The sequence below is a fragment of the Epinephelus fuscoguttatus genome, linkage group LG16 (genome assembly GCF_011397635.1).
Source record: "Epinephelus fuscoguttatus linkage group LG16, E.fuscoguttatus.final_Chr_v1".
In the NCBI taxonomy this organism is placed as follows: domain Eukaryota; kingdom Metazoa; phylum Chordata; class Actinopteri; order Perciformes; family Serranidae; genus Epinephelus; species Epinephelus fuscoguttatus.
The window spans coordinates 762,805-776,257 of record NC_064767.1 but is presented as its reverse complement, the minus strand read 5'-3'; the positions used below and the strand labels follow the sequence as shown (position 1 = coordinate 776,257).

Genomic DNA, 13,453 nt, shown 5'->3' with positions numbered 1-13,453 from the left:
ATGGTGCATCGTAGAGACGTGAAATTTTCACCAATGATTGGAAATTGTGTGCAAATGACTCTCAAGAAATATAATGCCAATAGACCAGATGAGAGAGCTTTAACTGAGGCCGAAGAAATTTTGTTTTGAAAGGCCACCAACCTCGCACCTTATTTCAGACAGACTTGAAATTCGACACACATGGTCAGGTGAATTGGTTCTACAAAAGCCTACAGAACCCTCAAGGTCCTCCCACTAGATTGTCGGCCATATTGAATTTTTTTGAAATACCCCTCCTGAGGCATTGGTCCCATTTGTACCAAACACTGTGTGGATCATCACGGGATGAAGCTCTTTAAAAGTTATGAACAGCTTTTAACTTTAGAGGGGGCGTGGCTCAGCATGTAAATGGAGTTTACTCCTGAACTGTTGAGCCGATCATCACAAAACTTTGTACAAAATGTTGACATAAATATCTGAACCATCAATGAAGTTTGATTCAAATCCACCGATAGGGGGCGCTACACAAGCTAAAAGCTGCACTAAACTTAGGAGGACGGATCAGATCTCACAGTCTGTAGGAGGATTTAGACACAAGCACACATTTAACATTTGTGTGTTTGTTCCCCATCAGATTAAATGAAGACAAAGTTGAGTTCGTCCTCATGTCCTCAGTGTGTGTGCCGGTGCATGTCCTCACCATGAGGACGGCCTCGGGGTAGATGCACTCGGTCACCACGTCACTGTTGTGTGTGATGTACTCCACCATCTCGTTGAGCCCCGCCCTCTTCACCTCTTTGTACTTGAGGTCACTGAGCGGGTCGCTGACAAAGTCAAAAAGGACGCAGCACTGACGGAGCTTCTGCACAAACAGCTCCTCACGCTCCATTAGGGGCGAGTCTGAGGACACCACAGAAGAAGAACAGAGGACAGGAGACACCACAGAGGAAGAACAGAGGACAGGAGACACCACAGAGGAAGAACAGAGGACAGGAGACAGCTTTATGAGACAGATGATGGTCTGAGTTCAGATGGAGGGACAGTCCTGAGCTTAAAGCGACACTTAACTTTCTGGAAATTTTACACTTTTCTTTGTTTAGGTCAAAATGTTATTAATAAGCTGATGGCACACTGAAATGTAAGTGAACTCCAGCAGAGATAAAAACTCATAATTATATCATTCTCATATGGTTCTAAAAAAACTCGGCCAATCATTGCATTCGGTCTGAATACAATGATTGGCCGTCCTGTCTGTCTTCACCACGTGGAGGCCTCCGATTGACGTAACTGCTTGCATAACATCTCCTCCCACTCCCACAGCACAGCATCCAGTTGCTAATGGCTAACATTAGCCTACTGTAGCGTAGCCTCGGAAACATTAACGTTATCTTCCTTGTGCGTTTCCATTTACTAGTAACGTTAACGCTACTAACGTTAGCACTGTAACCTTATTGTAAAACTCATCAGTCATCACTGACTGGTTGAGTTTCAAAACTCCGAGGTTGTGTTTGACTGTCTTGGTTGTAACGTTACACTCGCTCTCCTCTTCTGTTTATCTAACGTTACCATGCCAACGCCTACATCTATCATAGATGTAATGAGGACGTAATGGAGGAGGGGGAGTAGGCCTTTGGAGGGAGGTGGAGTTGTGGATGTTCAATTTTTTTCTAAGTGCTGTTCTAAGAGTTGCTTTAAGTGATCCCTGTTAATGGAGTCGGTTATGTAAGGGATAACGTATAGTGAGCCCCCTTCAGGGGTGCTGACACCGCACAACGCTGCATCGTGCTGTAACCAGGCTCATATTGTGCATCGTGAAACCTGCATTAGGGTTAGTTTTGGTTAGTGTTATTTTAGGTTACCTTTGAGCGCAGGTAGTTTCTGCAGCTCTCTGTTCTTGGTCAGGCTGAAGCGAGATGAACTCTGGCGGCGCTCCTTCTTCACCAGCTGAGGACCTCCAGAGTATTTGATCTTGTTGAGCTGAGTGGGCGGAGGCGTGCTGTTACTGGGACGCTTACTGCCACTCTGCTGCTGCTGGGACTGCACGCACGCACACACACACACACACACACACACACACAGGATTAAAAGTTAGGAGTGTTTCATTCCTGGCTGTCTGATAATCTCCCCCCCAGTGGTGCGTGCTGGGAGCTGTAGTCGTCCTGTAGTTTGTACCAGAACAGTGTTCTCAGATCACTTTGTTTGTTCTGTGTGGTGGGAGCATGAACATGATCTTAAACAACAGTGAACTCTGCAGGTTTGAACTAAACAGGCTCCTGTAGTCAGCTGAACTTTGCATTCTGGGATGTGTCACCTTCTCTGAATGGACAGAGCTTTGAAATACGGCGCTAAAGACTCTCTGGGTCAGTGGAGCGCTGGACTCTCGTATTTCACTGCATTTTAAAAAATGAACCAGTAACTACCAGTTAGTAACCAGTTAGCAACCAGTTAGTTACCAGTTAGTTAACAGTTAATAGTTAGTAACCAGTTAGTTACCAGTTAGTAACCAGTTAGTTACCAGTTAATAGTTAGTAACCAGTTAGTTACCAGTGTGTTACCAGTTAGTTAACAGTTACCAGTTAGTAACCAGTTAGTTACCAGTTAGTAACCAGTTAGTTAACAGTTAATAGTTAGTAACCAGTTAGTAACCAGTTAGTTACCAGTTAGTAACCAGTTAGTTACCAGTTAGTTAACAGTTAATAGTTAGTAACCAGTTAGTTAACAGTTAATAGTTAGTAACCAGTTAGTAACCAGTTAGTTAACAGTTCGTAACCAGTTAGTAACCAGTTAGTAACCAGTTCGTAACCAGTTAGTTACCAGTTAGTTAACAGTTAATAGTTAGTAACCAGTTAGTAACCAGTTAGTTAACAGTTCGTAACCAGTTAGTAACCAGTTAGTAACCAGTTAGTTAACAGTTAGTAACCAGTTAGTTAACAGTTAACAGTTAGTAACCAGTTAGTTACCAGTTAACAGTTAGTAACCAGTTAGTTAACAGTTAGTTACCAGTTGATTTGAACTAAACTTGACAGCACTTAACACAGTCCTCCAGGACAACAGGACTGAGTGAGGCAGAGTGGAGTATACGGTGCAGTCAAGCCAAACTGTGATGTCATCATATGAGGACATGAGGACACAGGTCTCAGGAGGACATGTGAAGTGATTTCATCTGTTTCACTGAACGTCCTTTAAGTCTGTGAAAATATTCATAATTCAGTTTCAATCACCTCTCAGTGTGTCTCTGTAGTACATTTACTTAGCGTCCACTTTATTAGGTACACCTTGCTGGTTGGAACCCCTTTTAAATTCTTGGTGTCATAGATTCAACAACGTGCATCAGCTGTGTCTCAGTTCAGGCGCTGCAGCCTCTGAGGACGCATCAGCCAAAGTAAATGGTCTCTGAAATGTGACGGTTTGGTCTGCAGAGGATTTCCTGGTTACATCACCGGTTGTTCTCTCCCTGACCTGTTGGTGTTCCTGTTACCTAGCAACCAGCTGCACTTGATGAAATAAGGAGTAAGCTAGTAAGTCAGTTAGCCCTAAATCATGGACCCACAGATTGTTATTATATACATTTTAATATAATTCTTGAAGAGAAGATTCACTGTGGAGACACCGCCGTGTGATATATTTCAGGCTGACGGAGCGTTCTCAGTTAAATGAAGGTTGTTTAAGCTGTGTGCTTTTAGCTAACAGTGATGCTAACAACAGTTAACCATTAGCTAGTTAACAACAGTTTGAGATGATGTGAGCTTTGTGACATGGTGCGTTATCCTGCTGGAAGTACCCATCAGAAGATGGGTACACTGTGGTCATAAAGGGATGGACACGCTCAGCAACAATACTCAGGTAGGCTGTGGTGTTTAAACCATGCTCAGTTGGTACTAAGAAAATCTCCCCCACACCATTACACCACCACCAGCAGCAGCAGCAGCCTGAAGCGTTGATACAAGGCAGGATGGATCCATGCTTCCATCTGAATGTGGTTTCTCCAATCTTCTATTGTCCAGTTTTGGTGAGAAAACCCGTGTGAATTGTAGCCTCAGTTTCCTGTTGTTAGCTGACAGGAGTGGCACCTGGTGTGGTCTTCTGCTGCTGTAGCCCATCTGCTTCAAGGTTGGACAAGGTGTTGTTGCTTCAGAGATGCTCTTCTGCACACCTTGGTTGGAACCAGTGCTTATTTGACTTCCTGTTGCCTTTCTATCATCTTGAACCAGTCTGGCCATTCTCCTCTGACCTCTGGCATCAACAAGGCATTTTGGCTCACTGGATATTTGCTCTTTTTGGGACCATCCTCTGTAAACCCTAGAGATGGTTGTGCTGAAAATCCCAGTAAATACTCAGACCAGCCCGTCTGGCACCAACAACCATGCCACGTTCAAAGTCACTTCAATCACCTTTCTTCATCATTCTGATGCTGCGATTGAACTTCAGCAGCTCGTCTTCATCATGTCTACATGACTAAATGTTAATGAGCTGCTGACACCTGATTGGCTGATTAGATATGTGCTTTAACGAGCAGTTGAACAGCTGTACCTAATAAAGTGGCCGTTGGGTATACATCTTTGTTGGTGTAAATTAAATCTGATCAGTGTGATCATTGATCAACAGACAGACAGCAGAAGCTTAAACTGTTGGTTTATTAATCTGAAGCTTCACTGTGTCCTTCACTTCTCTCTTCTTCTTCTATGTGTCTTATGTCTCAGTTTTCCTCGTCATGATTTGAGCTGTTTGACTGATTTTAACAAATCATTTTGTGGATGAAATGTGTCCTGCTGATAAACTGGAGTCTGAAATATTGATCTCCAATAATCAGTATCGGTTAAACTCTGATTTTAAACTTTATTGATCCTCTCAGGTGTCGTTTGTTTCTTTACAGTGAGATGTCTTCTGTGCACAGCTGTGTGTGTGTGTGTGTGTGTGCTGTAGTGAACAGCGGCAGCAGTGTCTCAGTGCCTCCCTGCAGACACAACACGTGACCGCTGAACTCCATCATGTGTGTTTTATATTTAAACTCTCACCTCGTCTGAGTTCTCTGCAGCAACAGCAGCATCTTTCCCCCCGCTGCCGCCGCTACCACCGCCGCCGCTGCTTGTACTGTTCTTCATGCTGCTTTTAGCACCTTTGGTTGTTTCCTGTCACACACGAGAAAAGTGGAAGGAACATGTAGGAAAGACATCAGGGGCCGGTTGCACCAACAGGGCTTACGCCTGGTCTTAAGCTAAGTCGGTTGTAACTTGGTGTTCTAGGTCCGACCTAATAGTTGCGCCGGTTGGACCATCTAGGCTTAAGCCTTCTTCTCACTAAGACCGGGCGTAAATCTTAGGCCTAGTCAAGAGCAGGTGTAAGGTCATTATCAAGCTGTGCTCTCTGCGCTCACATCTCATCCACCGTCCGTACAACCAGCGGGCATTCAGACTGGAGAGGGTAATTAGGGACAGAAGCAATCCATTGGACGTATATAATGACGAGGAGCTGATTGAGAGGTTTCGATTGGGTAGGAGAGATCTGTTTGAACTTACTGAAGAGCTGTCACCGAATTTACAGTTTGTGTCAGGCCGCAACGCAGCACTTAGGGGTGAGTAAAAATATCGATTCATCAATGCACTGCAATATATTTTTTCACAATTCAATATCGATTCAGAAAAGCCTCTGAATCGATTCAAGCCCCTAACCAGTAGGGGGCGCGGTGAGCAACACCTCCGTGTGATTCGCGTTGTACGGATGGAAGCCGCACTGTACACAACAACATGGCAAGCAACGAAGCTATTAGCAGCAGCATTAAGTCTGTGCCTTCAACTTTAAAATCAGACGTTTGGGGTCACTTTGGATTTAAATGTAAACCCGGAACAACACAGGTAACAGACAAGAGTCAAGTCGTGTGTAAGCTGTGCCAGGCAGTACTAAAATACTGCAATAATACCACGAACCTGCGCAACCACCTTAGCCGACACCATGCTGATGTTCTGCAGCAACCTGTGGCTAACGTTAAACCAAAACAGATGCAACTCGACACATCCTTTCTGTGCAAACTGCCGCCAAGCTCTGCCTGTGCACAGAAGATAACGGAGTCTGTGGCTATCTTCATATGCAAGGACCTACGACCATACAGTGGAAAACGCAGGTTTTCAGAAGATGCTACACACACTCGAACCACGATACGCCATACCAACATGCAAATATATGACTGAAGTCACCGTCCCGAAGGTGTACACGGAGGTAAAGACAGCGGTTTTGGAGTCGTTGAAGTCGGCAGAGAGAGTGGCTCTTACATGTGATAGTTGGACTTCCAGAGCAACTGACCCTGACGTAACTATCACTTCTCATTTCATTTCTAACGAGTGGACATTACTGTCAAATGTTCTGCAGACCAGAGCCCTGCACGAAAGCCACACAAGGAGCAATATAGCAAACTTGTTGACAGAGGCAATAAATGAATGGGGATTAACGAAGAAAGTACCGGTAATTGTCACCGATAATGCCGCCAACATGCTACTTGCTGTCAGTCTCATTGAGTCATTGCATGTGGGCTGCTTTGCCCACATACTCAATTTGGCTTCCCAGGCTGCTCTTAAAATCCCTGCAGTCGCACGGCTTCTCGGCAGAGTGAGGCGCATTTACACTTTTTTTCATCGCAGCACCTTAGCCAGTCATACACTCAAGAAGAAACGGAAGTTGCTGGACCTCCCACTGCACAAATTAGTGACTGATGTACCAACGCGTTGGAACAGTGCACAAGATTTTTGGAGCAGCAACCAGACGTCTCCGCTGCACTACTTGCCCCTGAAGTACGAAAACAGGAAAAAGATCTGTGCACCCTTACAGAGGCAGACATAACAGCAGCAGAGGATGTTGCACAGGCTCTGAAGCCACTGAAGAAAGCTACCTTGGTGATATCTCAGGAAGGTACCCCAACTCTGTCTGTCATCGCACCCCTGAGAGCAAGACTTCTGGAGGAGATGCAACCAGCCACCAATGACTCCGTGATGGTGAAGGAGATGAAGTCTACTGTGCGCCAGGATCTCCAGAAAAGGTATTTATTGTTCTACATCATCATGACATTGTAAGGCGCGTTTTATTCACGTAGTTGTTTTTTTACTATACACTATCAACGCCTTTTTATAATAAATACATGACCATGAGGAAAAAGCTGTATTGTATTGTGAATTAATTTTATTATTTTTATTTCAAGATACATGGGCCTGAAGGACGAACTGTCCTTAGCATCAGCTCTGGACCCACGCTTCAAGGCACTGCCTTTTCTGTCTGATGATGAGCGTGAAGAAATCTTCGCACGTCTCATCACTATCACCGAGGCATTGGCAACTGACAAAAGCTCTGTAAGTACAAATGTATATTGAATGAAGATGCAGACTGTGTGCACATAATATTATTGTTGTGTTGTCTTATGGTATGCAGTAAGACCTGGAATTATTTGAACACTGGCACTTCTTTATAACTCCCCACAATGGATTTGAAACTAATTGTATAACTATAAAATTACAAAGCTATTCTTTAGTAATGTGATTCATTTACTTTTTCAGCAGAGTGGACCAATAAATGCAGCATGCAGTGAGGCAGGTGAGGTGCTGGAGCAGTAGGCAGAGCCAGCTGATGACCCTGGACCCCCATCAAAGAAAGCAAGGGACTCTTGTGCTCTGGCTGATCTCCTGGGGAACACATATACTCCAGCAGCAGTGTCCAGAACCGCAAATGACAAGGCATTAGATGAGGTACAAAGAGGTAAAACCACTGCCACTCTCCACCAATCCACTCAGCTGGTGGAAGGAACATGAGGGGAATACCCCCTTTTGTCATGCCAAGCTAAAAGATACCTCTGTATCCCAGGAACTAGTGTACCAGCTGAGAGGATCTTCTCAACAGCTGGTGACATTGTCACAGCCCAGAGAAGTGCACTGAAGCCTGAACATGTAGACCAGCTGATTTTCTTAAACAAAAATCTACATGTGCACATCTAGTATGTAACCAGAAATGAAGGCACTTAGTTCTGATGTGTTATTGTTCAATAATGTTATGTGAGTTATATCACAGTTTCAAAAGGAAAGTATAAGTATAATTTAAGTTTACATGCACTTTAGTTTCAGTACAGTGCTGCCATATTTTTTACTTTTGTACTCCATATTCAGCAGCACACATACTATTGTGCTAATTCTTTACTGTCAGATGTTTTTGCTAAAAAAATGTTATGAGTTATACCATGGCTGTTCATACGGGCATGAAAATAAACAAATAATTATTTTTAAATTATCAACAGGTACTCTAATGAATTATTTGTGTATTTCTACTTATTACTGAATCGATATCGAAGTGTTTAAATCAATATCGAATCGAATTGTTACCTAAAGAATCGAAACTGAATCGAATCGTGAGGTTCTTTATGATACCCAGCCCTAGCAGCACTACCACCAGCCTTACAGCTGCTGATTGCGGGGCAGGGGAATCCTCCCCAAATAGGTCAACAATGATGTCACTGTAAACTGAGGTTTTCGGGGAGGACCCCCGCCAGTTGGGTGATTTTTGCTTGCTTTTTGCCTTGCTGAGGAGATCTTTCCTGGTCTTCCTCATGTCAGCCTCTGTATGAAGGCAGCCAGAGTCTGAACACACACTGATGTGCCCCGATATCTCTGCCCATACCGACTGTTTCTTCTTATTTGTGATGACGTGTTGACACCACGTCTCTGTGCTGGCTATACAGCTCGATTAATTTTATAATTTCAATGTCGGTAAAGTTACCCTTTCTTTTTCGTTGATCCTTCATGTTTTCTTCAAATCTTAAACTGTAAATAAACTGTCAACACAGATGAGAGGGGCTGTCAACTGTCAAGCACGCAGGGTGATTCAGCAGCGCGTCATTTGACGTCACCTCGCTCCTCTAGGCAGGCCACATGCGGCATTTCAGGGGCATTCACATGGACATGCACAGCTAAAACTGGCGTAGCTAAGACCAGGCGTAAGCCCTGTTGGTGCAACGGGCGCAAGTCCACTCCTTAAGACTGGTCTTAACAAAGACCGTCTTAGGAGTTACGACCAGGTGTAGACCAGTTGGTGCAATCGGCCCCTGTATTTCAGATACGCAAACTGGTCATCAATCACAGTCTGCTGCTTTTAAAGTGAGTAGTGCTGCACGATGAATCTAATCGCAATCATGATGTCAGGCTGTGCGATGACATAACCGCACCAAAGGCTGTGGTTTGTGATTTAATGTAAATAAATGTTAATGTGTGTGCCTGTGAACGTGACTGCCTCTCCTGTAGTGTGTGGAGTTTGTTGACATCACGCCCACAAGCTATCCTGCTGTGTGCAGCCGGCGTGCAGCAGTGACCAACACAGACGCTGAAGAACAGCATGAGCTCAACCATGAACAGGCTGAGTTGGTGGCGAAAAAAAACGCAACGTCTATTACATGGCGATACTTTGGATTCAGGTACAGCGACGCTGAACAGAAAGACGTGCTGTGTAAAAGTTTAAAAGTTAAAGTCGCCACGTCCCGCGGTAACACGACCAGTCTATATCAGCACTTGAGACAGCACAGAGAGAAGTAGGAAGAGTGCATGTGAGAGAAAGCCGAGCCGTGTAACGTTAAAGACGAAGAGACAACTGAAAGACACCAGAGCCTCATAAAACAACATCCACATCACTCTACATTCAATGAATGTAGAGTCTGTATATAGAGACTACGGCCCACTTGACATGCTGCTGTGGTGTGCTATGGTGCTGGAATTTGTCATTTACGTGACAACGCCTGAACGCAACACAGGCTCGCTCCGCTGTGTGTACAGTGTCGTGCTGCGCTGCTGTGTGAGCAGCGTGTTTGACTGTGCTCAGTCTGTTGATGGTCACTGACACACTGTCTGTCCATAACAGTAACTCTGTCAGGTCAGTGCTCCCTGATATAATGTAGGGAAACACTGAGTCACGCAACAAGACTCACGATTTATTTATTACATTGGAATCACAATCGCAAATCACGATATTGTCCACTCAAATCACAATCGCACATTTTTATCAAATTGTGCAGCACTAACCGAGTGTCATCTTTTTGTCTGTAAAATGTCACAAAACTGAGGAAAACGTGTCCGATGGGATGTCTTCACGTCTCATTTTGTCCAACAAACAGTTCACACACAAGAGACTCAGCTTAACAGTGACTAAAACATCACTAAAATTATTCACCCTGTCTGTTTATCACTTCCAAACCTGACAGCAAAGTGGCTTGATTCCTTTCAAAAACATGTGAAGGCAAAGAGCAACAAAAGAAATGACCCCAAAACTGCATGAAATTAGTAGAAAGAGGAAATTAAAAACAAAAAAATCAGAAAAGAAATAACATTTAAAACAAAAAAATTAGAAAAAGAAAATTAAAAATTAGTTAAAAAAAAAAAAAAAAAAAAAGAAAAAGAAAATTAAAAAAAATTAGAAAAAAGAAAATTTAAAATGAGGGCGGCACGGTGGTGTGGTGGTTAGCACTCTCGCCTCACAGCAAGAGGGTTGCTGGTTCGATCCCTGGTGTGGGAGCCCTTCTGTGCGGAGTTTGCATGTTCTCCCCGTGTCAGCGTGGGTTTCCTCCAGGTGCTCCAGCTTCCTCCCACAGTCCAAAGACATGCAGGTTAACTGGTGACTCTAAATTGTCCGTAGGTGTGAATGTGAGTGTGAATGGTTGTCTGTCTCTATGTGTCAGTCCTGTGATAGTCTGGTGACCTGTCCAGGGTGAACCCTGCCTCTCACCCAGTGTCAGCTGGGATAGGCTCCACCCCCCCCCGCGACCCTCAAGAGGATGAAGCGGTTAGAAGATGAATGAATGAATGAAAATTTAAAATGAGAAAAAATGAAAATTTAAAATTAGTAAAAGAGAAAATTAAAAACAAGCAAATTAATAAAAAGTAAAAAAACAAATACACAAGGAAATGACCTGGGGGAAAAAAAGGGCTTAAAATTACAATAATTCGATAAAATCATTTTAAATATGTACTTATAATAAAAATATTAATAATAATAATAATAATGATAATAAGTATAATTTTTTCCCTTTTTTGAGAATATAATTTTCTAAATCTATATTTTTTTCAATTTGTAGGACATTTCTTATCAAGTTGCTCGTTGCCTGTTTGCCCCATGTTTGTGAAAGAAATGGCACGGATCGGCTCGGGGTCAAAGGGTTAAATACGTGTGAACACAGCACAGTAAAAGTGACGTGGCTCCAGGTGTCAAAGGGTTAATACTCACAGTCACCTGCACACTGACACATTTCACACAGCTGATTAAACATCAGCACGTCTGAGATGACCAAACTTTAATTATTGATTCGTCTGCTAATTCAATCATCAATAAATGATCAGTGAAAGTCTGAGACGATGTGTTCAGGTGTCGTCCTGTAAAACAGATTCACGGAGATGTGAAACAGACAGAAAGCTTTCAGCAGCCACTGAGAGGATCCATCCACCTGAGTCAGCTCCAAATGTTTCAACACAGCTGAGTGTCTCTGATACCTGATCAATCAATCAATACTGTATGATTCTTTAAGAAATATTACACAGTATTTCTACACTTTGGTACTATGCTTATTACTATTGATACTACAACTATCATATCAGTAGTATTATCAGTAGTGAGTGCTTTTACTTCTTCTCAGTATTTTCTGGTGCCGATACATTAGAGTGCAGCACTGTAACTTGTAACAGAGTATTTCTACACTGTAGTATCATTATTATTAGTACATATACTGCGATGGTGATACTTCCGCACTTCTGAATGCAGAGGTTTAAATTGTAACAGAGTATTTGTTCACAGTAGTATCAGTACTTTCATTTCTTAAGCTACATTCTGATGCTGCTAATTTTTGAATGCAAGACTCTGACCTGTAACAGCAGTACGAGTACTCGGCAGTACGAGTACACGGCAGTACGAGTACTCGGCAGTACGAGTACACGGCAGTACGAGTACACGGCAGTATGAGTACACGGCAGTACGAGTACATGGCAGTATGAGTACACGGCAGTACGAGTACACGGCAGTATGAGTACACGGCAGTACGAGTACATGGCAGTATGAGTACTCGGCAGTACGAGTACACGGTAGTATGAGTACTCGGCAGTACGAGTACACGGCAGTACGAGTACACGGCAGTATGAGTACTTGAGTGCTCCAGCTGTGAATAACAAACAGCTGGACGGTGTGTGTCCTGTTCGGTCATCAGAAGCGAACATCAGCAGACAAACTAACGGAGTGTGGCTGAGCTAACAGCTAACCTGCTGTGTGTCCTCGGCTCTCAGCTGGTTAGCATCACATCTTACATGTTTAATGACGACACACATGAATGAATGAGTCACACTTTCATCTGCCTGTTTTCTCCTGGATGAATAATTTACGGTGAGGAGGCAGCGGTTCCTCCCCGGAGCTCCAGCTGCAGCAGCCCCTCCATCTCTGCAGCTAACGTTAGCTAGTTAGCGAGGACGCTACCTGCCGGCTAACACCTCGGTTTACCGCTGTAACACCGGGACACCGCCGGTAATGTGTCCTTTAACCCGACTTCTGTGTGTCACCGGCTGACACACACATTTATACCGCCACTACAAACTCCGCAGCTAGCGGTTAGCTTAGCCGTCCTCTGCTAGCGGGGCCTTAGCAGGTTGCTATGTTAGCTAGCGCTACTCGATCAAATGCAAAGTCTTCATCAGCTGCTTCAAAGCCGCCATGTTTGATACTTAAATGACTGATGTGGCGGTGAAGACGCCGTCAGCTCACCTTCTCCTTCTTGGTTTTGTTCGGCATCTTGACTGTGCTGCAGGCACGTTTTTTCACGGAGACTCCGTGAGCTTCTTCCCCGGGACTCAGGCGCTGTCACTCGGTCTGTCTCAGCTCGCTGCGCCCGCTCCCGACCCGCCCAATCCGATTGGCTGCTGACGCGCGCATCCTGCCTAGCAACGCGTGGACGGATTTTTCTGATTGGCTGCCTGTGGTTTTAGTGATGAGGGTGAGGCTGAAGGGAGGTGAGGCAGGACCGGAGTCTTCCCCAGCAACAAAACACACCTTCAGCCACAGCTGGAGTACAAGTACACCTGTTACTGCAATACAAGTACACCTGTTGCTGCAGCACAAGTACACCTGTTACTGCAATACAAGTACACCTGTTACTGCAGTACAAGTACACCTGTTACTGCAATACAAGTACACCTGTTACTGCAGTACAAGTACACCTGTTACTGCAATACAAGTACACCTGTTGCTGCAGCACAAGTACACCTGTTACTGCAATACAAGTACACCTGTTACTGCAATACAAGTACACCTGTTACTGCAATACAAGTACACCTGTTACTGCTGTACAAGTACACCTGTTACTGCAATACAAGTACACCTGTTACTGCTGTACAAGTACACCTGTTACTGCAATACAAGTACACCTGTTACTGCAATACAAGTACACCTGTTACTGCAGTACAAGTACACCTGTTACTGCTGT

The 13,453-nt window shown here is 44.1% G+C and overlaps 1 protein-coding gene across 1 annotated transcript in view; it reads right to left on the bottom strand.

The window, feature by feature from the left end:
* The window catches only part of ppp2r5d (protein phosphatase 2, regulatory subunit B', delta), a 31,740-nt gene extending 18,873 nt beyond the window's left edge, over positions 1-12,867 (bottom strand). Inside the window, exons 1-4 of the mRNA XM_049601112.1 lie at positions 12,736-12,867; positions 4,995-5,108; positions 1,839-2,016; positions 680-879 (exon numbers count right to left, since the gene is read on the bottom strand). Coding sequence (XP_049457069.1) covers positions 680-879; positions 1,839-2,016; positions 4,995-5,108; positions 12,736-12,762 — 519 coding nt within the window. The 5' untranslated portion in view covers positions 12,763-12,867. The remainder of the gene's footprint in view (positions 1-679; positions 880-1,838; positions 2,017-4,994; positions 5,109-12,735) is intronic.
* Positions 12,868-13,453: the final 586 nt, after the last annotated feature.